Source organism: Torulaspora globosa, chromosome 1 (genome assembly GCF_014133895.1).
Source record: "Torulaspora globosa chromosome 1, complete sequence".
NCBI lineage: Eukaryota > Fungi > Ascomycota > Saccharomycetes > Saccharomycetales > Saccharomycetaceae > Torulaspora > Torulaspora globosa.
This window is the reverse complement of record NC_050727.1, coordinates 1,308,844-1,335,664: the sequence shown is the minus strand read 5'-3', so window position 1 is coordinate 1,335,664 and position 26,821 is coordinate 1,308,844. Positions and strand designations below refer to the sequence as shown.

The 26,821-nt window shown below is 46.3% G+C and overlaps 17 protein-coding genes across 17 annotated transcripts; 10 read left to right on the top strand and 7 right to left on the bottom strand.

The window, feature by feature from the left end:
- Positions 1 to 380: 380 nt before the first annotated feature.
- Positions 381 to 1,286, bottom strand: ODC2 (mitochondrial 2-oxodicarboxylate carrier; the record flags this gene model as incomplete). Its single annotated transcript, XM_037281710.1, has 1 exon — positions 381 to 1,286. The coding sequence occupies one exon, from the start codon at positions 1,284 to 1,286 to the stop codon at positions 381 to 383; it is 906 nt and encodes a 301-aa protein (XP_037137605.1).
- A 582-nt stretch (positions 1,287 to 1,868) lies between these two features.
- Positions 1,869 to 2,879, top strand: MCT1 ([acyl-carrier-protein] S-malonyltransferase; the record flags this gene model as incomplete). The annotated part of the gene is made up of 1 exon (XM_037281709.1): positions 1,869 to 2,879. The coding sequence occupies one exon, from the start codon at positions 1,869 to 1,871 to the stop codon at positions 2,877 to 2,879; it is 1,011 nt and encodes a 336-aa protein (XP_037137604.1).
- Positions 2,880 to 2,887: 8 nt separating this feature from the next.
- Positions 2,888 to 4,045, bottom strand: RDS2 (gluconeogenesis transcription factor RDS2; the record flags this gene model as incomplete). Its single annotated transcript, XM_037281708.1, has 1 exon — positions 2,888 to 4,045. The coding sequence occupies one exon, from the start codon at positions 4,043 to 4,045 to the stop codon at positions 2,888 to 2,890; it is 1,158 nt and encodes a 385-aa protein (XP_037137603.1).
- A 134-nt stretch (positions 4,046 to 4,179) lies between these two features.
- Positions 4,180 to 4,998, top strand: COX11 (Cox11p; the record flags this gene model as incomplete). The annotated part of the gene is made up of 1 exon (XM_037281707.1): positions 4,180 to 4,998. The coding sequence occupies one exon, from the start codon at positions 4,180 to 4,182 to the stop codon at positions 4,996 to 4,998; it is 819 nt and encodes a 272-aa protein (XP_037137602.1).
- Positions 4,999 to 5,053: 55 nt separating this feature from the next.
- Positions 5,054 to 5,770, bottom strand: RCN2 (Rcn2p; the record flags this gene model as incomplete). The annotated part of the gene is made up of 1 exon (XM_037281706.1): positions 5,054 to 5,770. One exon carries the CDS (start codon positions 5,768 to 5,770, stop codon positions 5,054 to 5,056), a length of 717 nt encoding a protein of 238 aa, XP_037137601.1.
- A 636-nt stretch (positions 5,771 to 6,406) lies between these two features.
- RPL5 (60S ribosomal protein uL18) lies at positions 6,407 to 7,300 on the top strand (the record flags this gene model as incomplete). Its single annotated transcript, XM_037281705.1, has 1 exon — positions 6,407 to 7,300. The coding sequence occupies one exon, from the start codon at positions 6,407 to 6,409 to the stop codon at positions 7,298 to 7,300; it is 894 nt and encodes a 297-aa protein (XP_037137600.1).
- A 181-nt stretch (positions 7,301 to 7,481) lies between these two features.
- STE13 (Ste13p) lies at positions 7,482 to 10,124 on the top strand (the record flags this gene model as incomplete). Its single annotated transcript, XM_037281704.1, has 1 exon — positions 7,482 to 10,124. The coding sequence occupies one exon, from the start codon at positions 7,482 to 7,484 to the stop codon at positions 10,122 to 10,124; it is 2,643 nt and encodes an 880-aa protein (XP_037137599.1).
- Positions 10,125 to 10,183: 59 nt separating this feature from the next.
- Positions 10,184 to 12,697, bottom strand: RFC1 (replication factor C subunit 1; the record flags this gene model as incomplete). Its single annotated transcript, XM_037281703.1, has 1 exon — positions 10,184 to 12,697. One exon carries the CDS (start codon positions 12,695 to 12,697, stop codon positions 10,184 to 10,186), a length of 2,514 nt encoding a protein of 837 aa, XP_037137598.1.
- Positions 12,698 to 12,933: 236 nt separating this feature from the next.
- Positions 12,934 to 14,361, top strand: RUD3 (Rud3p; the record flags this gene model as incomplete). Its single annotated transcript, XM_037281702.1, has 1 exon — positions 12,934 to 14,361. One exon carries the CDS (start codon positions 12,934 to 12,936, stop codon positions 14,359 to 14,361), a length of 1,428 nt encoding a protein of 475 aa, XP_037137597.1.
- Positions 14,362 to 14,575: 214 nt separating this feature from the next.
- On the top strand, positions 14,576 to 15,121 carry AIM41 (Aim41p; the record flags this gene model as incomplete). The annotated part of the gene is made up of 1 exon (XM_037281701.1): positions 14,576 to 15,121. The coding sequence occupies one exon, from the start codon at positions 14,576 to 14,578 to the stop codon at positions 15,119 to 15,121; it is 546 nt and encodes a 181-aa protein (XP_037137596.1).
- Positions 15,122 to 15,455: 334 nt separating this feature from the next.
- SPR2 (Spr2p) lies at positions 15,456 to 17,165 on the top strand (the record flags this gene model as incomplete). The annotated part of the gene is made up of 1 exon (XM_037281700.1): positions 15,456 to 17,165. The coding sequence occupies one exon, from the start codon at positions 15,456 to 15,458 to the stop codon at positions 17,163 to 17,165; it is 1,710 nt and encodes a 569-aa protein (XP_037137595.1).
- Positions 17,166 to 17,613: 448 nt separating this feature from the next.
- TAF14 (TATA-binding protein-associated factor TAF14) lies at positions 17,614 to 18,252 on the top strand (the record flags this gene model as incomplete). The annotated part of the gene is made up of 1 exon (XM_037281699.1): positions 17,614 to 18,252. One exon carries the CDS (start codon positions 17,614 to 17,616, stop codon positions 18,250 to 18,252), a length of 639 nt encoding a protein of 212 aa, XP_037137594.1.
- A 376-nt stretch (positions 18,253 to 18,628) lies between these two features.
- Positions 18,629 to 19,285, top strand: SAS5 (Sas5p; the record flags this gene model as incomplete). The annotated part of the gene is made up of 1 exon (XM_037281698.1): positions 18,629 to 19,285. The coding sequence occupies one exon, from the start codon at positions 18,629 to 18,631 to the stop codon at positions 19,283 to 19,285; it is 657 nt and encodes a 218-aa protein (XP_037137593.1).
- Positions 19,286 to 19,395: 110 nt separating this feature from the next.
- STE4 (G protein subunit beta) lies at positions 19,396 to 20,679 on the bottom strand (the record flags this gene model as incomplete). Its single annotated transcript, XM_037281697.1, has 1 exon — positions 19,396 to 20,679. The coding sequence occupies one exon, from the start codon at positions 20,677 to 20,679 to the stop codon at positions 19,396 to 19,398; it is 1,284 nt and encodes a 427-aa protein (XP_037137592.1).
- Positions 20,680 to 20,918: 239 nt separating this feature from the next.
- On the bottom strand, positions 20,919 to 22,502 carry TBF1 (Tbf1p; the record flags this gene model as incomplete). The annotated part of the gene is made up of 1 exon (XM_037281696.1): positions 20,919 to 22,502. One exon carries the CDS (start codon positions 22,500 to 22,502, stop codon positions 20,919 to 20,921), a length of 1,584 nt encoding a protein of 527 aa, XP_037137591.1.
- Positions 22,503 to 22,790: 288 nt separating this feature from the next.
- HHO1 (histone H1) lies at positions 22,791 to 23,444 on the bottom strand (the record flags this gene model as incomplete). Its single annotated transcript, XM_037281695.1, has 1 exon — positions 22,791 to 23,444. The coding sequence occupies one exon, from the start codon at positions 23,442 to 23,444 to the stop codon at positions 22,791 to 22,793; it is 654 nt and encodes a 217-aa protein (XP_037137590.1).
- Positions 23,445 to 24,150: 706 nt separating this feature from the next.
- Positions 24,151 to 26,730, top strand: MGM1 (dynamin-related GTPase MGM1; the record flags this gene model as incomplete). Its single annotated transcript, XM_037281694.1, has 1 exon — positions 24,151 to 26,730. One exon carries the CDS (start codon positions 24,151 to 24,153, stop codon positions 26,728 to 26,730), a length of 2,580 nt encoding a protein of 859 aa, XP_037137589.1.
- Between the last annotated feature and the right edge of the window lie 91 nt (positions 26,731 to 26,821).

The following is a 26,821-nucleotide window of genomic DNA, read 5'->3' as shown; positions in this document are numbered from 1 at the left end:
TTACTGGTTAGCTACAAGTACATCATATTACCAACTTTCTAGCGATGAAGGAGCCGGGTAACGGAAATATGCGAACTATATAAGCAAGCTGCCGGCAGTTCAATTTCGAGACGTTCCCGCTACAAGAAACCATACAAAATAATTAATCGTGCGGATTAATAATCCAGGACTCTAAAACCGTGTTGCTTGAGCCGATCTCACATTTGGTTCCAAGCGTCAAGTCCATCGGAGAGAAAAATTTTCAACGTTCATCTTAGTGCCCTCTTGTGTGATAGACGTCTAGCTGATTACGCAAGGGCTGGTAGAACAAACATTCTTGAGACCAGTCGCTGACTGGAGTACAAGTCGCAAAGCACATAGAACAAAACTACAAACGGGATCTATAAATTCATTCTTCTAAAGAAGTCGCTCACTTCGGTGAACACGACCAACAGGATACCACCTCCAGGGCCCAGTCTCAATACCTTCGGAACGAAACCCTTGTAGAGAGCTCTGAAACCTTCTTCGCGGTACACAGTGAACATCGAGGGCCACGACCAGTTGTATTTTCTGACCACGCCGGCCACGACGGCCGTGTTCTGGATTCTCGACTTCACGACATCAAATGGCGTGCTTAGCAAAGAACCAAAGGTACCACCGATCGTACCTGCAATCAGGTCGTTTACCGTTTTCTGCGTCTTGTTCTGTGGTTTGGACAACATGCCTCTAACCTGGAAGATCACGCCGAAATAGCCGGCATTCCACACAGCGTGTCTCCACATCGTAGACTCCAGCCCGTTGTACATGGCCAGGACACCCTCCTTGGCGATGATCTGTCTCACAACATCCACGGGCCCCTTGTAGTTCGATCTCGAGTCCTGCAGTCTGATCTTCACCAGCTCGAACGGCACAACGACAAACGCTTCACACACACCTGCTGACGCACCACTCAGCACGGAAAGCGGCTGCGTCATCACGGGACTCCCAAACATATTCTTGTAGATCTTCTGGAACTCATCGTTGCACGCAAATTTCGTAGCCCTCTTTGGTGCCTCCATCAACACTGGAGAAGAGATCCCTTTGTACAGGCGCGACGCACCTTCTTTCTGCACAATCTTCCTGATACAGTCAGCCACACCGGTATAGTGCTCCTGAGCGGCAGCGGCACTGCCAACTGCCTGACTCACCTGCAATTGCATTCTAGTTTTCACCACATCGAGTGGATACATCACTAGGATCTCCGATATGCCTGCAACGGCACCGGCAATAAACTGGTAGAAAAACGGTAATGATTGCGGTTCTGACATCTACGCTCGCTGATCTCGACACTCAATCCCACTACCGCACAAACACTCTATAACGAGACCAACTGAGGTATATATATATGTGACCATCAGTCATTGTCCTGTTATCAATGCCGATGACGCTAAATATTTGAAAAATTTTGCAATGCAAAAATTTCACGGAAAAGCTACTGCTCGATGGAGTCATCATATGGCCATCTGAAGCGTTCTTATCGAGTCTCAGCTATTAGCTATCGCTACGCCAACGGCTGGTCGCATTTGTAGATCTCTTTTTGGTCCAGTAGAAGTGGACGGAGTGCCAGTGCGGTGCGTCGCGCAAAGAGTAAGAATTTAAGTGTCTTGGCAGGAATTGAGTTCAATTAGAGAATATCTAGGTCTCAATGCCCTGCAGATAGCTCGACAGTGCTGCGATAAGCGATAGCCGAGTTGTTTACCTTTTAGAAGAGACAGCAGTAATTAAATTCGCAACTTAAAATGCGATTCGTTTGTCAAAAAAATTATATATATGATGGAAGAGGAAGAGTAGGAGCTCATCGGACTCAAGCATCGGCGGAAGGGCGCAATTAGCTGAAGATCTTGCGAGGAATGATGCGATTAGTGACTTTCCCTGGTCAGGGAACGGCGATTTCGATACCGGTGTTGAAGTCTGTCATCAGGAATAAAGCCAAGGAATTCGAGAACATACTGGAGAGGAATGGAAATCATTCGAAGGAGCTTCTGCAGTTCATCTTTGCAAATCCTTCGAGTCCCGGGAGCATCGCTGTTTGCTCCAATTTGTACTACCAGCTGTACAGATCGTCTTCGAAGAGGGTTTCCGAGCGAGAGATACTACTGGGCCACTCGCTGGGCGAACTGACGTGTCTGAGCGCGAATGGGCTGTTCTCGCTGAAGGATCTGTTTGATATAGCCAATTACCGGAACGAGCTGATGGTTCGATGTACCGAGAAGTATCTGCAGGCACATCGGATCAGTCGGTCGTCGCTGTTCGAGATGTGGGCGCTTTCATCGCCAAAGGCTACCGATCTGCCGCAGGAGGTGAACCAGCTGGTGTCGTCGCTGCCGATCCAGACGGTGTCAATTGCGAATGCGAACTCGGTGAAACAGTGTGTGGTGACAGGGCTGGTGGAGGATCTAGAATCGCTGAGGACCGAGCTGCACCTGCGATTTCCCATGCTGCGAATTACCGAGTTGACCAACCCATACAATATTCCGTTCCATAACAAAGCCGTGCTGGAGCCCACCAGAGGCCCGTTGTACGATTTTATCTGGCAAATCTTGAAGAAGAACCAAACCCACACGTTCACCGAGCTGGAGTCGCCGATAATAGCCAACTTGGACGGTCAAATATCCACGCTGGTGCACCACGCTTTGGAGAAATTTGTGAAATGCAGCAGCAACACGGTCCAGTTCACAATGTGCTACGACACCATCAATGACAGCCTGAAAGGCCAGGTGGATGAATCGGTCAGCATCGGTCCCGGAAGCGTCATTTACAACCTCATAAGAAGGAACTGTCCCAATCTGAACAATTATGAATATTCCTCACTAACCACTATTGAGAAATTTAATGATGATCATGAGATAACAGAACAATAAACCACTCTTTAGGAAATAGGTATAAAGTTACCAACAATACAGATCGGTATGTTGTACCTGTCTCGCCTTATTGTAAAACTGAAGCAGCATGGTCTCTTTCTTCTGCCATCCCTTGTCCTAAGGTTGCAGCTTGTAAGCACAGCTTTCTGCCCCTTATCGAAGGCTATCGAACCGTATTTCTCCCAGAAATTGACAGCACTTTCTTCAGTCATCAATTCATAAATCGCCAGCCTCCCATCTCGAAGATCGTCCACCGTGCAGTCGACCAGCGAAGCAAATTCCTTGTTTGCCCTGTAGATCTCGCCGGTACGCCTCCACAGACATGCGGGCATGCTCATCGATGTGAAGACGCGATCATACGACAAAAGCATCCTTTCAAAGCCCTCCTCTACAAGAACCAGGTCCACGTCTTTCAACGACCTAGCGATCGCTCTGAACGCGGGACGAATCGTTGAGAGCGGTTTCAGTATTCGCTGCTTTGACGACTGATTCATGTACTTGTCCATATAGTTTTGCAATCTTGAGTAGCCCTGAGCGTAATTGTACGGTTGCAGTAGACCTGCCTCTAGCTTTGCATTGATCACCAGCTTCAGCCTGTTCTCTGGCGTCATCTCCGTTGACGGGTCCGCCGCGGTCAGGAAGAAGTGCTCCTTGGGAGTGGCTGCAGTGTTATCATGCACTGAAGGCTGGTTTGGTTGATTTGGATCGATCACCACTGATGTGGCATCGCCATTGGCGAAACTACCGGAGCCTTCAGGCTCCGGTTTCGCCTGCTGCCCTGACTGGTTCATCAGCAACGGGTCCTCCAGCATATTTAAAAACTCATTCAGCGAGCTGAACTCTGACCCAACATGTTCCGACACAAACGTGGGCTGTTGTGGTAAAAGACTTGAAGTTCTGCTCATCGGAGCCCCGCTATTCACGTTCGCTTGCGTCTCCGGCAATCCAACGGTCTCGTTCGGGCCCAAGTCCATCGAAGACCTCCCTTGATCACCAATTGGCCCAGGAGTAGCAGAATTCGATCCATTTTCATCCGTGCATAGATGCGCTATGTCTCTCTTGACACATCTGGTACAAGGCCGTTGATCATCGCAAATCAAATGCGACCTGCGGCAAAACACACATGACCTTCCATTCTTCTTTCGCTTCTTCTCAGGTACACTCATCAGCTAATTGACCGCTTCAAAGATGTGTCAGTTCTTGAATCCATAAGAGCTACTTTAAGCCTACCTTTTTAACGCGGGGGCTTTAAAAATTATCAACACTTTATAGATCCATGAAGGTATAAGTTAACGGCACTATGAACAGATTGGCTCTTTGGACTTTCAGCCAGCCGGTAGTGAGAGTTGCTCTTCGAGGTGCAACAAGGCGCCGGTCTTGTCTAAGCAGCAGCGTCAGGTTCCAATCGTCTCATGTGGATCTGAGCAAGTTGACCAGGGCAGAAATCAAATACCTACGTGAGCAAAAAATCAATCAGGAACGTAAGCATCGCGGCCGTACCGTTGCTTTCTACTTTAGCAGCATTGCTGTGGTTTTCCTTGGGCTGGCATATGCGGCAGTGCCACTTTACAGAGCCATTTGCGCACGTACAGGCTATGGTGGTATCCCGATTACGGACAAGAGGAAGTTTACAGAGGATAAGCTGATTCCTGTCAACACCGACAAGCGGATTCGAGTGGCATTCACGAGCGAAGTGTCGCAAATATTGCCGTGGAAATTCACCCCCGAGCAACGTGAGGTGTACGTGCAGCCAGGCGAGACGGCTCTGGCGTTCTACAAAGCCAAGAACACGAGTGATAAAGATATAATCGGGATGGCCACGTATAGTATCACGCCCGGTGAGGCAGCGCCGTTTTTCAATAAGATCCAGTGTTTCTGTTTTGAAGAGCAGAAGTTGTCGGCGGGCGAAGAGATCGACATGCCCGTGTTCTTCTTCATCGACCCCGACTTTGCCAGCGATCCAGCGATGAGGAACATCGACGATATCATACTGCATTACACCTTCTTCAGAGCGCACTACGCGGACGGATCCGCCGTGTCCGACGGCGCCAAAGTGAGCGACGCGGCGGAGATCAACGGCCAGCTGCTGTCTCCGACGGCTGTGGTCGATGGCGCCTAATGATACAGAAATGCTTGTATATACGTATACCTAGTGGGATAAATATGATATGCGGTTAACGAGGAAATTCCTTGAGAGTAATGCTGGGGCTTGGTGGTGGTATCTTGTCGTCGGAACTTATCGAGCTGGCGAGGCCGCCGGACGAAGTAGTTGTCATTGGCGAAGGCTCGGGCTTGTACAGGTATTTGGGCACATCTGTGCACGATGAAAAGCTCGTTAGAGAACTGCCTCTGTCGGACCTCGGCAAGGGCTCCTGATAGTAATGTGCCTTGGACTGGCTATCAAACTTTAGGAGTGTAGGCGAGTCTAGGCTATTTTTTTCAGGGGAAAGGGAAGGACTCCCAAGCGATAGAGACAACGAGCTCGCTCCAGTACTGCGATACGTGTTAATCGAAAGCACTGGCTTACAGTGGTTCTGAGATTCACCGCCTGGACTATCGGACTCTTCCGCATCGTCCATGGATTTGGCCCGCGGTTTTGCCAGCAGTGACTCTGCTAGATAAATCCTATAGGAAAAATTTCTCAGACGATCTTTCAAATACTCGTATACCGTCTCAGCTGCGGCTTCGTCATCGAATATTATGACGATTCTATTCAAAAATGCCAGGGGCGTGTAGTATTGCAATTTCCGCTTCAAGTCAACAAACTCTCGCTCAAACAGCTCCTTCTCCAGATCCTCTGGCCATTTCGAATCAAATTTGATCTTCGGAATATCGGTGATCAATATTTGGGTTCTAGCTTCTTTGAACTTCTTTTCCAACTGCTCCGGCATTGTAACAACAAACACAAGCAGCTCCCTTCACAAACGATAAGCACTTCCGATAGAACTATCCTCGGTGATAGCTTATATACAACCAGCCATCAAACTCAACCGACATGTGGCTCAATCATACATACCAAGTCCCTGAGAATGGCCTATTGTTTCTAGTAATCGCCGGCAGCGTACAAAGCGATACTTCTTAGCTCAACTTACCGAATGCGCCTCCTTGATTATCTAAGCCAGGAGGCTGGACGAATGTTTTCGAGACTTTTCGTCGGACTCCAAGCCACTGCTAAATGTCGGTTAGTTCCTTCTGTAACAGACGGAGCCGTTATACTGGTAATTTGAAGAGCTTTCCGGAGGTCACGAGACTAGTTTGACTGCTTCTGGCTGTGTGTACGGGTGGAGACTGGCGATAAATCCGTGCACCATCGTTGATCACTTTTTGGACGGCGCGAGATCTCGCGCCGTCAGAAAAAGTTTGAGAATAACTCTGCACGAATGTTTTTGCACGCACTTTTGAAAAATTATTACCGTCAACGTAAGCCTAGACCTAGTCTGCAGAGGAGAAGCGTTGAATAAGAGTTGTAGGTCGAAGAAGCCTAGAGTTAGATTAGAACCTAGTCTATTAAGCCGATATAGCCAAGAATGTCCTTCCTAAAGATCGTCAAGACCTCTGCTTACCATTCTCGTTTCCAAACTGCCTTCAGAAGAAGAAGAGAAGGTAAGACCGATTACTACCAAAGAAAGAGATTGGTCGCTCAACACAAGGCCAAGTATGCTACTCCAAAGTACAGACTAGTGGTCAGATTCACCAACAAGGACATCATCTGCCAGATCGTGTCTTCCACCATCACCGGTGACGTTGTGTTGGCTGCTGCTTACTCCCACGAGCTTCCAAGATACGGTATCACCCACGGTTTGACCAACTGGTCCGCTGCTTACGCCACCGGTCTGTTGATCGCCAGAAGAACCCTGCAGAAGTTGGGCTTGGACGAGACCTACAAGGGCGTCGAGGAAGTTGAAGGTGAATACGAATTGACCGAGGCTGTCGAAGATGGTCCACGTCCTTTCAAGGTGTTCTTGGACATCGGTTTGCAAAGAACCACCACTGGTGCCAGAGTGTTTGGTGCTCTAAAGGGTGCTTCCGACGGTGGTCTGTACATCCCACACTCCGAGAACAGATTCCCAGGTTGGGATTTCGAAGCTGAAGAGTTGGACGCTGACTTGTTGAGATCCTACATCTTCGGTGGTCACGTCTCTCAATACATGGAAGAATTGGCCGACGACGATGAGGAGAGATTCTCCGAGTTGTTCAAGGGTTACTTGGCCGATGACATCGATGCTGACTCTCTTGAGGACATCTACGCTTCCGCTCATGAAGCTATCAGAGCTGACCCATCATTCAAGCCAACTGAAAAGAAGTTCACCAAGGAGCAATACGCCGCTGAATCCAAGAAGTACAGACAACAAAAATTGACCAGGGAACAAAGACAAGAACGTGTTGCTGCCAAGATCGCTGCTTTGACCGAGAGCCAGTAGGTTATACAATCATATATGTGATAGCTGATTTATGTATATTTTTGAATAATTCACCCTTTGTCATTTCCCTGCATTCTTGAACTCAGTTGCACTTGGGGCGATGGACTGTGAAGTAGAAAATGGCATTCTTTGAGGTTTAATCAGGGGCAGTCTCTGGGAAGTTGGTTAGTTACCGCCGGATATGTCATCTACTCGATCTCATAAGAGAAAGAACAGCCATCTTTTCTTGCAACGCAAGAACTCCAGCTCCGCTGATATGTCTATTGAGTTGAACAATTTTACGGTCCCCGATAACCAAGACGTGGAACGTCAGCCTCTTTCGGATATTTCAAATTCACTACCAAGATTGGATTTGCGAGATCGTAAGGTTTCCAGATTTACTCTCCTGGTGATTGCAGTATCAGTAGTGATATCATGCCTTTTGGTTATACCGATATACACGGCCAGTTCAAGCCCTGCAAAGCCGAGTTCGGACAAGAGTGGTCAATCGACGTTGAAAAGTCGTTTCACGATTGACGACGTTTTGAATGGCGACTTTTTGACTGAGGAGAAGATGTTCAGGTTCGTAAGGCCTCCAGGACTAATACGATATCATGATTCAGACCCCGGCTTGTATCTGACAACCGAGGTTGATTCGGAAGGTAAGACGGGGTTCGTTGCAAGACAGCTATACCATGCTGAGTTCAGCGAAGATCTTGGGTTGAACGAATTTTCATACGAAGGGACCCATTACACAGTGCAAAGTGTGAAAGTCAGTCATAGACTCGATAAGATGATTTTAGGTACTGATTTAGAACCGGAGTTCAGATATTCTTCAAGAGGCCACTACTTCCTGAGAGATACAGAAATGGGGACTGTGAAACCAATAACACCTCTGCAATCGGGCGAGCTGGTGAAAATCTCGTATGCACACTTTTCGCCGAACTACAACTACATCTATTTTGTTTTTGGAAATGACCTCTATATTCAGAACGTTTACACAAACGGTGCTGCAAAGCGAATCACAACGGATGGATCAGCGGATGTTTCCAACGGTAAACCGGACTGGGTTTACGAGGAAGAAATTTTGGCGTCTGAACAGGCGGTATGGTGGTCTCCGGATGATGCGAAGCTGGTTTTCGCCAAGTTCAACGATAGCAGCGTCGAATCTTATCATCTGCCAAAGTTTACAACCGATGCAATGTACCCACCTATCACAAGCATCAAGTATCCTAAACCCGGCACAGAAAATCCCGAAGTCGAACTGTACTTGTTTGATATGAGACAAGGCGTTCTTTATCTGTTGAGTAAACTGAGCTTCAGCGATGACGAACCAGTCAAATTGGACTCTATACTTTACGATGCTGATTGGCTGGATTCTGACTCATTCATGTTCAAGGTAACGGATCGATCATCAAAAAAGATGTCTGTCAAGATTTATAATGCGAGAATGAATACTTTGATGACTACTAGGACAATAGATTCGAGTTCATACAACGGCTGGATCGAAAAGACCAAAAAGATATTGCCAATTCCACCCAACGAAGCCAAAGATCGGAAAGGCACCGGGTATGTGGATATTCAGACAGACGCAAACGGATATAATCACCTCTTTTATTTCAGCTCTGTCGCAAGCAGCGAGGGAACTCAAATCACGAGCGGAAACTGGGAAATAACGGGCAGTGGTATAGTTGGTTATGAGTATGAAACTGATACTATTTTCTTCACCGCAAATGAGATTGATCCGATGTCACAACATCTTTATGCCGCATCGCTGGATTTCAAAGGAGAGAGAGAGACCCATCTAACGATTCTGCAAGAGACTACAAGCTATGACTTTTATGAATTCCAGCTCAGCTCAAGTGGTAGATATGCGCTGATGAAAATGAAGGGACCTGATTTGCCTTATACCGCAGCTGGACTTCTATCGGACGTTCTGGACTATAAGAAGATTAATCAGGACGAGGTTCTCATCTTAACAAAAAACGAAATCTTGCAGAAGTCCTTAGAGAAGCATGCAATTCCCTCAACAAGTTACAAGACCATGGTGACGGAAGACGGAGCGACACTTGATTACGTTGAGATCAAGCCTGCTCACATGGATGCCAAGAAGAAGTATCCACTACTGGTGAGTGTCTACGGGGGCCCAGGATCTAGAACCTACACTAATAAGTTTAACATATTTTTTGAGCAGGCTGTAGCATCGGGTCTAGACGCTATTGTGCTGCAAATAGAACCAAGAAGTGTTGGTGGCAAAGGTTGGAAGTACAAATCAATGGCTAAGGAAAAATTGGGTTATTGGGAGCCACGCGATGTAGCGCATGTTACTAGAACATTCATGCAACATAACCAAGCTAATATTGACGAGAAGCGGGTGGCCATCTGGGGCTGGTCGTACGGTGGCTATACTTCTTTGAAAACGATCGAGTACGATCAAGGCAACACGTTCAAATATATGATGGCGGTCGCCCCAGTGACAAATTGGACCCTTTACAACTCATTTTACACCGAGAGATATATGAACAAGCCGTCTAAAAATCCCAGCGGCTACAGTGATATTGCTGTGGTGAAAGATATAGCAGCATTTAGGAAGCTGCAACGATTTGTAGTGATGCATGGTACGGCCGATGACAATGTGCACATTCAGAACACATACCAGTTTGTTGATAAGCTAAATCTACAGGGGATCAAGAACTATGATATGGTTATATTTCCAGATTCTGATCACTCGATTCGGTACCATAACGCTCAAAGAATCATATTCGAGAGGTTATACGCTTGGCTCAGCGAGGCATTTTCAGGACATTTAGATATTGACGACTCATATACAGTTACACCAACCTAACTAATTTCTGCACATTTAATCGAAAAATTACGCACTTTAAAGGCCACTTCAAAGCTGCGTTAGGCCTTCGTTTTCCTCTTCTTCGTAGCGGCTTCTTTGGTCGAAGGTGTCCTAGTCCTTTTCCTCGTGGGTTTAGCTTTTTGTTTAATCAGTTTGTCTTTTTTAAAGTCATTATCATCCTGGGTCTCATCCTCCTCGGCTGGGGCGTTGGTGTCATCGGCATCAACTACATCTTCGAAGTCGGGCGTGCCTGTGGAAACCGCTGCAGTTGCAGCAGTTGTGCTGCCAGTTCGGTATATAGCGACGGGATGAGTAGTGCTATTATACTTCCTCGTAAACGCGGTTTTTACTGCAGTTGGGATCTTCTTTAAAACAGCAGCTGTAGCGTCTGGCCCAATGAGGAAATCCATGATGTTATCCCAGTCCTCTTTTGTTAAATAATATTTGTCCATAACAGTGATTACCGATGAAATACCCTCAGATCCCTCTTTCACAATAGGATTCAACAGTCGGCGTTTTAATGTTGGCATGTAATCCAGTCTTAGATTTGATCCGTGTGCTGATGTGCTCAACTTGGTATGATATTGTAACTCTTGTAATAATCTTGAATATTTACCAGCCTTCGAATTCTGTCCCAACCACGCTGTGAAATTGATCCTCCCCGTCATTTGACCTGCAACCAAAGATGCAGGATAGACTGACGATAATACAGCATGCAATGGCAATAAACTCCACAATTGCTCACTGCTTCTGATCCGCTTTTCCACGAGATTTGACTGCGAGATACTATCAGCTGCCTTAGCAACCGCCATCAGATGAGATGTGTTAGGTTTCAAGTTGGAGGGCCTAGTATTTAGGTAGTTTTCCTGGATCATAAGAGGCGCAAAATCGAAATCATCAAAATAAAGGGCAATCTTATCATTCAGATTGAAATTTTTCGAGCCCGCTTCCGTGTATAGTCGGCCATCGAGCATCTTATGCGCTATGTCGAATGGTTTCAAAGCAATATTTTTTTCCCAAGCAGCTGAGATATCTGATATGTTATTATGGCCAATTTCCTTGGAGGTTTTGGACACAGTGGATAAAAGATTGATGATCTGCCTAATATCGCCCCTTGTTGCCTGAACCAGCCTGTCGATGACATTTGGATCGAGCTTAAATTTTTCTCTTACAGCAATAGTCATTAGCCTTGCTTTTATACTATTTGCGTCTGGTCTCCGGAACTGTATATCGAGGCAAACCCTGTCAAAAGGCCTCATCTTGGGCAAGTTGCGCTCATTGCAAATCAATATCATGGGCGTGGAGGTCTTGCGGCAAAAATTCGCTAGCTGCCCTACTCCACCTCTGTCACCACCGCTCATACCATCAACTTCATCCATAATGATGACAAATCGTTTTCCATGTGAATCATCAATCTTCGATTTATTTTGAAAGTAGCCAAACACTGACATGTTATCCAAAGAGTTCTTGACTCCCGCGTTCAGCAGACTTTTAGACCGAACATCCGAAGCATTCTGTTCCAATATATCGTAACCAACCTCTTTGGCTACTAGATGTGCCGCGGTTGTTTTGCCGATGCCAGGAGGTCCGTAGAGCATTGCGGCCCTGAAAGTTCCTGTGCCATCTCGTCCTGCGATTTTGAAGCCATTTTTCCTATTCTCCTCCCAATTCGTTAACCAGTTTTTCAGCTTGGCCACACTGCCTTTATTGCCACACATTTGCTGTAGGTTAGCGGGGGCGTACTTTACAGTCCAAAGTTTGTGTTCTTCGTCGACCGTATCCGCATCCCTAGCCTGTACGCCAGCTTGACGATCAGCAGAGATTTTCTTTGCCCTTTCCTTCTCCCTCTTAATCATCTCCTCAGCTTCACGAACAGCCTGTTCCTCTTGCTCCTGCATCTTCTGACGTGCCTTCTCAGCTGCCGCGCCTTCGCCGCCCCCGGCCGGCATACTGGCTACTAACTGCTTGAATCCTTCTTCGTCAATGGCCTTGATACCCAGCTTTCTGATATTTTCAAGCTTTTTTGGGCCTGCTTCATCGCCAAGTACCACCACGGACGTCTTGCTGGAGATAGATTTCGTCACACGAGCTCCATACCGCTTAGCTAGCGCCTCAGCCTGTCCTCTCTCTATATTGGGCAGCACTCCCGTGAAAACCATCGTCAAACCCAATAAACAGTTATCTCTTCCCTCGGGGAAGTCCATGGGAGCGCCATCTTGTATATCTGATCCTCCAGCCGGAGCATTTCTGCTACTGAAATCGAACTTCACATTCTCCTTAACATGGACACTCGAAAGATCCACGGAAGGGATAGTCTGAAGTATATCGTGTGCTGCGGCACTCCCTGCCGTTGAAGCAGTCGATTTTTTCGATCTCTTGGCAGAAGGAGCTTTCACCTCGGTTTCCTTGGTATCTTCGTGTCCAATTGACGACCTACGCCTGTTCTTCGGAGGCAAATCATCTTCATCGTCCAGCTGGATCACCTCACGCTCAACACCCTTTTTGGGACCAGAAGGCTTCGACGGCTTACCAGACAGCCTGCCTTTTTTGAAGTACTCTCCAATGTCCACCATTACAAGCCCTAATCTCTACCACTTAGAGGATGTCAAAGCCAGCAAACTATTATATAAGCCCTTCAATTCCTCTTCTTCCATCATCATATAGTGACTGTTCTGTTAATTTTTAATAGTAAACGTCATAGCGCAAATCTGGAAAATAATCAAAGAAACTAGGCCTAAATTGAAGTAGGAAGCCTTCATCTGAGCCTATAAAAGTCTGATAGCGGCGATTGATAACTGCATGAGAATAAATGGGAAAGAACAAGAAGAAGAGTGCCAAAAAACAGCACCAGACAGCGCCAGAAAATGCCAATTCTAAAGGTCAAAAGGCAGATGAACATCAAGCGGAACATGTTCAAAGTTCCCGAGATATCAAGGACCAGTCTCTAGAAACGTCATCCCAGGAAGCAAAAGATGCGAGCAATGGCGATGGAACAGCCGCAGCTCCGGTGTCCAGTAATGAAGAAATGGACAGGCTACGTGAAGAAATACAGGCTCTTAAGTCTGAGCTGGCGCTTGAAAGGGAGCTGAGACAGACGCAGAAAGACGGCAATGTTGCCGTGCCATCCCCGTTCACTGACTCGCAGGAGTACAATGACCTTAAAGCTGAGCGCGATGAGTTTGAAGCTCAATACAACAACCTGCTGAACAGAATATCGTCGATGAAGAATGTGTTCAGCAAAATGAAGGAGTCGCAACAAGAGCTAGAGGCCGTGAAGGAGCAGCTATCGGAGTATGAGTCCCAAAATGTGAGGCTAAAAGAAAAAGTCGATATACTGAACAAGGAAAGAAAAGACCTTGAAGAAACCATCACCACGTTGAACCTTGAGTACTCAAACCTGGACGAGGAGCGCGAAAGCGCGCAGAGGCGGTGTACCTCCTATAAAAATGAGCTGGAATCGCTGGCTGAAAGGCTTGAGAGAGAGTCAGAGAAGCATCGCCAAGAATTAAAGTCGATCGTGGATGAAAAAAACCAATTGGATAGTCAACTGCAGGACATGGTGATCGTACTCAAGAGCAGCAGGCAGGATTTGTCCACGCTAAGAGCTGAGAAAGAGGACCTGTCCTCGGCAGTTAAGACTCTTGAAGAGGAGAAAAAGACTTTGCAAGAAAATATACGATCGCTCGAAGCAGATCTGGAAAATGCCTTCGGCAGCTTCAAGCAGCAATCCAAGCAAAACACTCTGGAGGTCAATGCTCTCAGATCTCAGCTCGACAAGAGCGAGGAATCGAATGCCCAGCTTTCCAAGACAATCGAGCAATTGAACAAAGATATCCAGTCGATGAGTGAGGATGTGTCTGGCAAGAAGAAGCTGGAACAAGAATGCAAGGAACGCGTGCTGCAAATAGGCAAGCTAAGACACGAGGCAATCATCCTGAATGAGCATCTGACAAAAGCTCTCACAATGTTAAAGCAGTCCAGTGACTCAGAATCAGTCGATAAAGAGCTCATATCAAACCTCCTAGTATCCTTTGTATCCATTCCTAGAGCCGATCCGAAAAAATTCGAAGTGCTTGAGCTGATATCAAGTTTCTTGAGTTGGGATGATGATAAAAAGAGACAGGCAGGTCTATTGCATTACAAGGAACAGACTCCAAAGTCAGCAGGTTCCATGTCAAGCACAGGGAACTTTGTGACGCTGTGGACCGAGTTTCTCGAGAAGGAAAGCGAAAAGTGATCTCACTAAATGTAGCATATATAAAACACTTACAAATACATCAAGTCACTAGCACCACTGCGATTAGTCCTTTATTGAGTCATAGTGCGTTCGATGCTCTTGTTCAACGCACTTTTTACGTCTGCCGGGTTAAATTCTTACTATATGAACAATGTTGACACTTTATTAAAGCTAAGCAGGACGATTAACTAGCCAAAGATCGAGTAGTTTAAATATGTTCAGATCTGTGATCTGGTTAGTCCCTAGATCGCGGCTCGCCGCCAGGTTTGCAAGCAATGCGACCTACAATGCCGCTTTGGCATCATTGAAGAAAGATTTAAAGCAAGCAATGATTTCCAAAGACGATGTAAAGAAGACTACCATAAGATCTCTCTTATCTAGCATCAAGAATAAGGAAATCGATAGTAAGGGGGAAGAATTGAATGAATTTTCGCTTTCAGAAATTTACGCCAAACTAATCAACCAAAGAACGGATTCAATCGACGAGTTTCTGAAAAATGGAAGAGAAGATTTAGTCGCGAAGGAAAGACAAGAACTAGCCATCATTAAGAGCTATCTCCATGAACTACCAGTTGCCTCGAAAGAGGAGGTTGATACCAAAGTTGCAGAATTGTTGAAGAGTTTCCGAGAGGCCACTCCCGATTTGCAGTTAAAGCAAATCTTCGGCAAAATTGATTGGGAAACATTGCCAGCTGAATGGAAAGCCTCTCCAAAAACCATTAAAAGTAGCATTGTTGGTCAATTCAAGCAAAATCAATAAGGCAGTGCGTCTGATTTTTGAAAGCGCGTATCATGTAAATAGTTAGAGTATGTGCTACACTGGAAAGGTCCATTTATCCAGCAGATGTTTCTCCCTTGTCTTTGTGATCGATTTTTTTCTGTTTCTGTGTGTCTGTGCTTTCGATTTTCATTTTTGCAAGTGACAGAGTCTGGATTACAGACGCATTACACAGAAAGAATATTTAAGTGACAGCAAGTGAATCAGATTTGTTCGCCTAGTTGTATCACTTTGTTTATTTCCAGCTTTTAAGGTATTACTTTCCTATCTATTTGCTGGAAAACTTCAAACCAATCGACTAATCAATCATTTCTCCATGCTGAACCGCTTGTCGATTAATCTAGTTCTGGCACTAGTTGTGGCCCACGAGGCGTCTGCTTCACGGAAGCAACTAACTTTGACCACAGAGGAGCTGGGTGGCGACTCTACCGAAATTTCAGCGAATAAACCACTGATTGTTCATTTGGACAAGAACTCGATGTCGCCTGAGATGGTGGAAACTTTGGCTCGCGCCTCGAATATCGATCTTGCTGACCTACCGGACTATCCTGAGTTTGTTACCTCAGGGGAATTTGAAAGCATGAAATATTCGGCAGACGATATTTTGGAATACTTGGTGAGAGACCACAGCCTAGACTTGGACAAAATCAAGCAAGACGAGAGATACAACCAGATCGAAGAAATTCTGAAGGAAATTGCTGACGAGTACACGGAGAATGATGAAAGGAAGCGATGCAGCAAGAATCGCGGGTCATGGGGACACTATCCCTGCGGCAAACCTAGGGAACGCTGTTGCGACGAAGACGAGGATTACGATGATGGCTTCTGGAACATTGATGATAAAGAGTCCAAATATGAAGATGCGGACGAGGGCAAGACAAAATGGTCTGATGATGATGACGACGATGATAAGGATGAGGCTGATACTCGAAACCGCAAGAATGATGAAAGAGATGATAAACTGGGCAGAAAGCAAGATGAGAAATCAGAGGAAAAACTGGATGATAAGTTAGATAAGAAGCTGGATGACAAACTAGATGAGAAGTCAGAGGAGAAACTGGATGATAACTCTGATAAGAAGCTTGGTGACAAACTAGATGAGAAGTCAGACGAGAAACTGGATGATAACTCTGATAAGAAGCTTGGTGACAAACTAGACGAGAAATCAGAGAAGAAATTGGATGATAAGTCAGATAAGAAGCTGGGTGACAAACTAGATGAGAAGTCAGAGGAGAAACTGGATGACAAACTTGAGGACAAGTTCGATGAAAAACTAGATGAGAAACTGGACGACAGGTTAGATGAGAAAGTAGATGACAAAAAAGATGGCAGGTTCGACGAAAAGCTTGATGACACGAAGGATGACGACAATGCATCTAAAGACAGCTCAGATGAAAAGGAAGATGAGAAGAAATTCTTCTGGCAGGATGGCGGGAATGAAAACCCAGATGACTACGAGAAGGAAGAGAGCATCCCTACTATCCAGGAGCCCACATATGAGGAAACTTTTCTAGGAGCAGATGCCAGCGTCAGTAAAACTCAAGAAATCCTGGCTCCAACTGAGTCGATAACATATAATTCAAGTAACTTCTCGACATACCTCACCACTTCATCGAGGGTTTACGACATTACAATGATTTACACTGCCGAATTCAGCTCCACATTCTCTTCGCAGATCGGAGCAACCACCAGCACTGGCTCGTACTATACCACGAGCCTCTATTCAAGCTCCTCAATGGGAAGTGAAACTGAGCATAAGATTAATAAAAGCAGCACTACTTCCGCATACAGTTCCTCAAAGAGTTCTTCCAAATCTGCCTACGGGTATCAGAAAACAACAACTACCACAAGCTCTACGCATGAGCAGAACACTAGTGGGGTCGAAGCAAACTTTAACTGGAAGGCATTATCCAACGTATCGAACGTTACGATGCAGAGAGGATTGGACAACTCGTCTAATTACTTGATGCCAACCACATTCCTCTTTGCCTCTTTGCTCGCCATCCTGGCGGTAATGCAGGCATAGGCAGCGGATACTTAGACAACTAATTAAGATAATAGAATGTAAAGCTACATGGCTTATCCATAACCATACAATCAACGATCTGAGGTTTTTGATTATTTTAAATATAATATTTGAATTTGTGACGCTGACACCTGTAGTTCAACACCAGTCACTCTATACGGAGCATGAACCATAACGAATTCAACTTAACAATCTCAGCCAAAGGTAGATGGGAGTGTTGGCACATTGTAGCGCTGCCGGATCATCGTTCGTTCCATCCGGTTACGAACTGCGTGATATATCTGCGAGTTTCAACATGGTTGCTGTATGTTTGCCCTTGGTCGCTGCAGGTTCCCAGCTTCGAATACTAACCAGACATTATCAATTGGTGTAGAATGTCAAGAGAACGGTGAGGATCAAGACGAGTCAGCATATTTTGCCCGATCTGCCTCCCGTGGAGAACTTTCCCATGCGCGAATGGAGCATTGAAATCTATCTAGTTGATGAAGAAGGCAATAAGATACCGGCTACAATTTTCGACAAAGTGGTCTATCACCTGCATCCTACGTTTGCCAACCCAAATAGAACGTTCACGGAGCCACCATTTCAGATACAGGAACAGGGATGGGGTGGATTTCCTCTAGATATTAGTTTCTTTCTTCTGGAGAAGGGAGGAGAGAGGAAAATAACCCATGACTTGAACTTTCTACAGGAATCTTATGAAGTCGATCATGTAATCCAGGTACCCACCAATAAGCCCATACTGGCTGCAGAACTGGCCAAGACAGGTCCTATGGATGAGTCTGCCGGCACAGTCGCGAAGCGAAAGACTGCCGCAGCCAATGGCGAGGTGAAGGCCAAGAAGGCCAAAACCGCCAGCACGTCGACTGTAAAAGGGAACGTGGATATCGAAAAACTGGCTTTTGGTCTGACGAAGCTGAACGAGGACGACTTAGTCGGTGTTGTTCAAATGGTCACCGACAACCGTACGCCGGAGATGAACGTAACGAATAACGTGGAAGAGGGAGAATTCATAATTGACCTTTACAGTCTGCCCGATGGCTTGTTGAAAAGCTTATGGGACTACGTGAAAAAAAATACAGAGTAATGACTTTATGGTCACCATCGTGTGTGTAGAATTTTCTTTACTGAATTAATTCTTCCTTAAAGTTTTCGATTCAACAACTCTTGTCGATTCAGCCAGCTTATCTTGACAATGCTTTATCGCTTCCTTCTATTGGGGAAACCTGGAATATCTTGCGACTTCAGTGCGAACGGACTTGAGCGTAGACAGCACAAGACGCAGCGATCAGTTGGCTCTAAGCTGATCTCTTAATTTTGTTTGATCCATGCCTTTGGCGAATAAGTATCGCCAAAGGACACTGATGAGCTCTTGTCACTTCGAAAACCAGCAACAAGCAACCAATGAGCATCGTAAGTATACCTGTGCTGCCGCCACTACAGAACTTTTGACTGACTAGCTAATGCAGCCGACAGTGAACGCTTCAATAAGAGTGAAGACGCAACAGATGATAATACGCAATGCAACTGCTGTGAATAGCTTACCTCTTCGGAAATGGAGAGTAGAAATTTGTATGCTGGACGAGAAGGGAGATGAGATAGAGGCTGATGTGCTGTCAGATTGTACCTTTCACCTACATCCAACGTTTGAAAAGCCGACCAGGAAAGTCTCTACTCCACCGTTTGCCTTGGAGGAACAAGGTTGGGGCCAGTTCGAGATCAAGATACTTTGCAATTACTTGGAAAATGCTGGCAAGATTAATATTCGACACCCACTACAGTTTGAAGATGATGCATATGCCATTGACTATTCTGTCCAGGTCCCTTATCACACGGCAGAGCTACGAAGGAGATTAGAAAGCCACTTCACTCTACAAGAGACAGCGGCACAAATACCCCAAAAGTCGCAAACAGCGGCTTCTGGCAGCTGGATCAATTCAATACCACTTTTAGATGAGGATGCGGTGACAGAGATAGTGAGGATGATAGTATCGCATCCAGCGGTTCGGACCGAGGTCCTTAAACATCCCAGACATGAAGACTTCCTCATGGCACTACATCAACTGCCGACCGAGCTGCTGGATGAAATACGAGACTATATCGACAATTCCGGGAGGTGAATTGTAAAGGATTTCATTGATCACGTAATGATCTCTTTGACTTTGTATGCTCATACCTTAAAGAATTACTACACCTTATGTCGTTCGATAATGTTCAACTACAGTCCTTTTCACAAGTACGTTGAAGTCCATACCTTCATGGTGGAGTCCCATGACCCAGTGCAGACAGCTAGCCCATCAGGGCTTGCCCTTACCCTAGAAACACGACTAGTGTGGCCTTCCAGTTTTCCAACTATTTCTGATTTCAGGACATCCCAAACCACGCAGCCAAAATCCGTGTAGCAAGAGTACAGAAGCCTGCCCGAACCGCTGAAGTCCAGAGATACAACGCCCTGATTATCCAGATAGCTTGCGCTCAGGAGACTATTAGCACGAGAGTGAGTCCGGTTACCTTTCTCGTCAGTACCAGGGCTGCCTTGTTCGGATTGTGTCCGATGGACAGTATCTGCTAAAGAATAACTGGCAATTTTACAATCACACCGGAGGTCAAATAGCCGTATAACACCGTCATCACTCCCGGAGGCCAACGCATTCCCATATCGACAGAACTGCAGTGTGTTTATATCGCTGTCACTGACGAAGAACGTCTGAGCCACGCCACCACTTCTGACGTCCCATAGGTAGATGTACCCATCAGAACCGCAACTGGCGAATACGTTCATGCCATTTTGGGAACCAGGCGGCGATAAGGACAGAGCTAGAACATCGCCCAGATGTTCAGCATACTCTCGAATTCGCTTCGCCCTGGGAATATCCCAATATGCGCACGTCATATCGCCACTAGCTGTCACAACGTGAGAGTTGTCCGTAAACCCCAGATCTGATACGTAGCCCGTATGGCCTTTGAAAATAGACACAACGTTCTGCTGAACTCGGTTCTCCTTCGACACTCGATAAATCGTACAACTATTGTTCAGTCCCGCACTCGCCACCAGGCTCCCCGATGGCGAAATGTCACAAGAGAGCACCCATTGCGAGTCCAACGGGATAGCATTGAGCTTTAACCCCGACCAACTGTCCCAAATCAACATAAACCCGTCCTGACTCGCGCTCAGGATCCTTCTCGAGTCCCGGCTCCACCTCACATCTGAGATCTTGTTATTATGTCCCCGGAGCGCCAGCACGGGCTTCAGATTAATGCTATTCCTCTTCAACGACGGGATGTTCTTGCTCATCTCCACGAGCCCCGCATCCTGTATCTTACCTTTTACTTTATTAATCTGCGAGTAAAGTTGCTTAGACTCCTGTCTCGCATTGACTAACTGACTCTGCAACTCATCCTCCCGCTCTTGGTAATCAGGTATCTCTAGTCTCTGCTGTTCAACGTATCGTTCGTTTGACCGTCCCTCGTTGCCATCAATTCCAGTCAAGTAGCGTGATTGATAGCGACTCATCACCAGTATCTCATGCGATACTCAAAGTTCAACCGGCAGACTACCACTGATAACATTCCAAGCATCCAATTCGGCTTTCAGATCTCCAGGTCCTTTAACTGAGGTTCCATCTTTGGCTATTCAAGGCACTAGCTTCCTTGAACCCCAAAAGGGGCTCCCAGAGGTGGCCAAAAGATATAAAAAGGAGGGCAACAGAAGGCAATCGAAGATAATTTGCGTCTTTAGAAGGCGTGTCGAGATCAGATATTCGTGTCTAGGCTGGGGTCAAAGCCTGAAGAGTCTGTAGTGCCACTTCGAAAGAGCTCCGAAGCCGAACCGGTTTCACCGTCTTGCGTGAAAGCCCGCTCCTGTACTGGCTTCTTCTTGTTTCTGTAAGTGCGCTCTAGCGTCCCAGTCACTTTAAAGAGATAGCTGGGTAGAGTTCGGCCTGTCTTGAGGTAAGCGAGCTTCCAGTTGCGGGCTTTGTCTTTCAGTTGAACTTGGGTCCTGTTCTTAAGTGCTTCTGAAACCTTGCCACCGGGGCCGTAGAGGTCTAGGATCTTGGACCAGGAGGGACCGACCTTCTTGAGACCTTGGACGAGGGCGTCTTCCTCGGCCTTGGTCCATGTTCTCTTGGGTTTCAGCTTCTTGACCAAGTTAGCGGCGCCGATAACATCCGCACCTGCCGCTGCGCCCTCGATAGACTTGGCAAACTGGTCCTGAGCGCTGTGTTCGCCTAGCTTGGCTGGCGCTTGGGCCAACATGCTCTGTTGGGCGGCCATGGATAAATCGGCGGCGTCGAACGGACCGGCAGCTGCTTGAGGATCAACCAGCGAGTGAGTAGCGCCTGCAATGGCTGAAGCGTTCTCTTCAGTGGCGGTTCCGCCGGATGCGTAGAGTGCATGTGGGTCAAAGTCGGAATCCTCGTACGAATACAGAGGAGACTTGCCGCGGCCCTTCTTGCCCCAGATAATCAGTCCCAGGTTCTTGTGGCTGTAGTCCAGAAGTTCCTTGACAAAATGGCCCCAGTCGTAATCCTGCGTGAGAGTCTTGTAGCTTGTGTATTGCGAGAGATTCTCTCGACGGCGTTCGCATCTCTCCATGAACTCTCTCTCGGAGGAGGTCATCAATTGCTCGGAATCGCCGATGCTGGTACCCATTCTCCTTGAGACGAGCTGATCTGCCAGGTCATCGGAGAATATCAGCTGCAACAGCTCTTCCTGCTTCGTTCGCGGTATTTCATCCGAGCTGATGTCAAAATCCTTCAATCCAGCTATGAATGCCTGAGTCTTGAGATCCAGATACAGGATCGACTGTCTCTTCAGAAATTTACCATTGGTGTCGATAGACCCTTGCTCAGTGAATATTATATTCGGGCAAAATATATCCATGAACGTCTCCTGTAGGAACTCGAACCCGTAGTTGAAACAGCCAAGGACGGTCAACAGAAAAGTCAGCAAATTGGCCTTGCGAATGGCCGTCATCACATAGGCCTCGTGTCCCTTCAACAATAAAGGCGGCGGTGCGTGCGGGAACCACAAGCCCGGCGCCACATCCTCGACTCCAATAAGAGCTGACCCATTGATGTAAATCATTCTGATCTGTTCAAACAGCTTCAGTAACGTCCGAAAGATTTCCGTATCACCAGAACTCAAATAGCCGGTCGGGTCGGTCAGGACGGCAATTACCTGCGGAGAGTTCGAGTTCAAGATCAACAAACGCAACAGTTGCGTTGAAACATTATCCAGTAAACTCAAAGACGATAAAGTGAGTCTTAATCTCAACGGCAGATCGTCAATAATGTTATTAAATCGATTCATGTTATCAGAATAAGGCTCTGACATATGCTATTATTATTTTTTTTTTTTTTTACTGACGCACCGGTGTCAGTAAATCAGACACCCCAGGTTCGAGAACTGCGACGTCAGATATTGGCACCACTGACGCTTCTAAAACCACGGCTAAGAAATGCGAAAGTTAGGGCTTCTTATTGTCAGAAGGGTTTGAAGGAAAAATTGTGGTTCAACTGAACAAATAAGAAGAGGCCGCCGGGTAAGCCGGCGACGACAGTAATACAATGACAGTAAATAGGCGTAATGTTACAAAACGGACAGCAAATTGGATATAACGGTTTAGACAGCCTTTTTGGAAGTAAGGAGCATATTCTTTTTCTTGGGATTAATTTTAACTATACCGGAGGGTCCCTTGGGCTGGGCGAACTCGCCAAGACCGACGCCCTTTTTCAAAGCCATGTTGAAAAGATGGTCAAAATTCGAGTTTGCCTTGGTGGTGGAAGGGTTGTGGTCTTTCACGTATTTTTTTAGCGCCGGGCGACTAGAACCCTTTCCGTGGTTCAATTCCAGGATCGCCTGGGTGATCATTTCCTTGTAGCTGAGAGCGGGCGGGGAGGGCTTCTTGACGACCTTCTTTTCTGCAGGTGATGTCGACCTTTTCGTGGTAGCAGGCTTGTCAGTCGTCTTTTTGCATAATTTCAGTGGACCGGAGGGTCCCTTTGGCTGCTCAAAGTCACCGGATTCGACGCCCTTCTTGACGGCATTGTTAAAATGAAGGTCAAAGCCGGCGGAGGATCCGCTCTTGGGGTACTTAGCCTTGATAAATTTCTTTAATGCGAGACGGCTTGCTCCTTTGCGATCTTTCAATTCTACCAAACCTTCAGTGATGAGTTCTTTGTAACTCTTGGAGCCCACCTCTGCAGGTTTCTTGACCGGTTTGGCTGCTTTGGATACTTTCTTGGCTGACTTTTTGGAAGCTGCGACGGAGGGCATACCTGATGGGCGTTAAAATCTTGAAGAACCGTTCGGCGACTCGCAAATATCCAGAGTAAGCTCTGTTTGGAGTGCCAGAGGTTATATAGTGCCCTTGCTGATAAGGGAAAAAGGATGTACAACAAAAGGAGATACAGAAACAAAGACGCAAACACAAACACACGTTGCCAGACGCGTCCTGCTCTTGTTGAGGGGCAATGTCAGGACTGCCAAGCGCTCTAAACCCTACAGCTATTTTCGGCCACTCGCAGGCCGGTCCGATCTCTTGATCATCTCCATTGTAAGGGTCGCGTTCGATGCGCGAAAAGTCGAAGACAGAACCATCTTGCGTCAATAACTGAGCTTAACCAAAGATCTTGAGATTCCATGGTGACTGATCACCGTAGGAGAACGGTTTTTCCCCCAAAGCTGCTGTCCTTCTACAGCGAGATTCTCGAGAGGTAGCAAATCCACAAAGGCCTCTTATGGCACCATGATCCTCATAGTGTGATTCCACAGTCTTGATGGCAGTCATCGACTGTTGAATGAACTTACTGGCAGCCTGGCGATTAAACGCTTGTTTAATAGTCGACACCAGCTCGTAATTAGTGACATTCAGAGATTAGGATAATACAGTTAGTCAAAGGGCATCAGGTTCTGGCCAGTATTGAAGGGCAAGAGAGTGAGTGGAAGCCAGTATATCCACATAGCAGCATTTTTCGTTACGATGAGTGCACTCTTGAGACCGGGGTTGCGGTCAGGGCGTGCGGTTGCTCGCACAGGAGTTTTGATGTTACGGTTTCATTCGTATGCCAGGCCCTCTTCGATGCCCTTTCAGTTTCGAGTGCTGAACACTTTCAATTTTAGTTCCAGGAGGTTCATATCTATCCTTCCGAATATATTAGGGAAAGCTATCAAGATGCCTGCCTACATTGGAGGTGGAATGGCGGCGGCGGGTAGCTACATAGCGTATCGGATGGAGAAGGCAGGATCGTTTGCCCAAGGGAAATGGGGAGAACTTAAAGATTTTACTGAGAATCTGCGAGACCGATTTGGGGAGATGTTTTCAGTGAATGAGCCTGGCGAGGGCGATAATCCGAACAGCAACAATGATAGCGATAGCGCTGCAACTGCATCTTTACTTGCTTCTTTGCAAGGTGACGACGAGACGACCCATAAAAACGACGAGGATGATGATGAAGACGAAGACGATAATGAAGAGGATCGTACACAGGACGAGATGTTAAATTTGACTAAGCAGATGATCGAGATAAGATCGATATTAAGCAAGATAGACTCAACGTCTGCGCATTTAACTTTGCCCTCTATTGTCGTGATAGGGTCCCAGTCTTCTGGGAAATCGTCTGTGTTGGAGTCTATTGTTGGCAAGGAGTTCTTGCCCAAGGGTAATAACATGGTGACTAGAAGACCGATTGAACTGACGCTCGTGAATACTCCCAATTCTACCGACGTTTCTGCTGACTTTCCCAGTTTGAGAATATACAACGTGAAGGATTTCAAAGAAGTCAAACGAATCCTGTTGGAGCTTAATATGGCTGTGCCATCAACAGAAGCCATCTCTGAGGATCCCATCCAGCTGACTATCAAGTCCTCACGTGTGCCAGACCTTTCGTTGGTTGACTTGCCAGGCTATATCCAGGTTGAAGCAGCTGATCAGCCATTCGAGTTGAAGAAGAAGATTCGACAACTGTGTGATAGATACTTATCGGAACCAAACATCATCTTGGCGATTTCGGCGGCAGATGTGGATTTAGCCAATAGTGCCGCTCTTCGAGCAGCCAAGACTGCCGATCCTCAGGGACTGAGGACCATTGGTGTCATTACTAAGCTAGATCTAGTTCCTCCTGAAGTGGCACACGGTATCCTTACAAACAAGAAATACCCACTCAAGATGGGTTACGTAGGGGTTATCACAAAATCCCCAGGATTGCCCAAAACTCACATGGGACTCTTTGGAAGCAGGCAAGTAGAGAGACCGGCTGATCACGGTCAAGTAGGGAAAACAGTCGAGCCGCAGCAGCTTGCCACTCGCCAATTTGAGAAGGATTATTTCAAGGAGAACAAGGAGTTTTTCTCAAGTTGCGAAGTATCAACCAAGAGACTTCGAGAAAAACTGATCAAAATTCTTGAAATATCGATGTCAAATGCTTTGGAGCCTACATCGATGCTCATTCAACAAGAGCTAGATGACACTTCTTATCTATTCAAGGTTGAGTTTAATGATCGTCAATTGACGCCCAAATCATATCTTCTCAACAACATTGATGTGCTCAAGTTGGCTATCAAAGAATTTCAGGAGAAGTTTCACAGAAATGAGCTGAAGTCTATACTCAAAGCCGATTTAGATCAAATCGTACTGGATTTCCTGGCGACCAGGTATTGGAAAGACGATAGTTTATCAGAATTGTCCACCAAGATGAATAACGATGATGAAATACTCTATTGGCATAAAAAGCTTGAGCTGGCTTCTTCTAGTCTGACGAAAATTGGTGTGGGGAGACTATCCACTATGTTAGTGACTAATGCAATTTTGAGAGAACTGGAGAATATTCTCGGTGCTACGCAGCTGAAAAACCACGATCTCATAAAAGAGCTGGTAACGAACACTGCAGTCAACGTTCTAAATGCCAAGTATTACGCTACCGCGGATCAAGTGGAGAACTGCATCAAACCATTCAAGTATGAGATAGACCTAGATTCCAGAGATTGGAACATGGCTCGCGAACATTCGATAGCATTGATGAAAGAGGAAGTGAGGCAGTGTAACGATAGGTTTCAGTCTATAAAAAATGCTATTGGTGGGCGCAAACTGCAACAAGTGATGGGATATTTGCAACAGGACCCATCGAAGAAAGAGACCCTCGGGATGTCTAAGATTCTGCTGGAACGTGGGTCCGAAGCCCTCTTTCTGAACAAAAGGTTGCAAGTTCTGTCTTTCAGGCTGAAGTTTTTGAGAAACAAATGCCACTCGGTAAATGAGAAGGATCAATGTCCTGAAGTATTTTTGAATGCTGTAGCCGACAAATTGACCTCCACAGCGGTACTATTTCTGAATGTCGAGCTACTCAGCGATTTCTTCTACAACTTCCCCATCGAGTTAGACAAGAAGCTGAATGCGCTTTCAAGTGAACAGATTGAATTGTTTGCAAAGGAAGATCCAAAGATCGCTCGCCACATAGAGCTGCAGAAGCGGAAGGAGCTTCTTGACCTTGCCCTTGAAAAGATAGACTCAATCTTGGTTTTCAAAAAGAGCTACAAGGGAGCTGCCAAGAAGCTGAAAAACTGAGTTCAACCTGTGAATAGACTAGCATTTCTTCAAAACCTATGTACGGAATAAAGTACGAAACGACCAAAATGACAATATGATACAGTAGCCG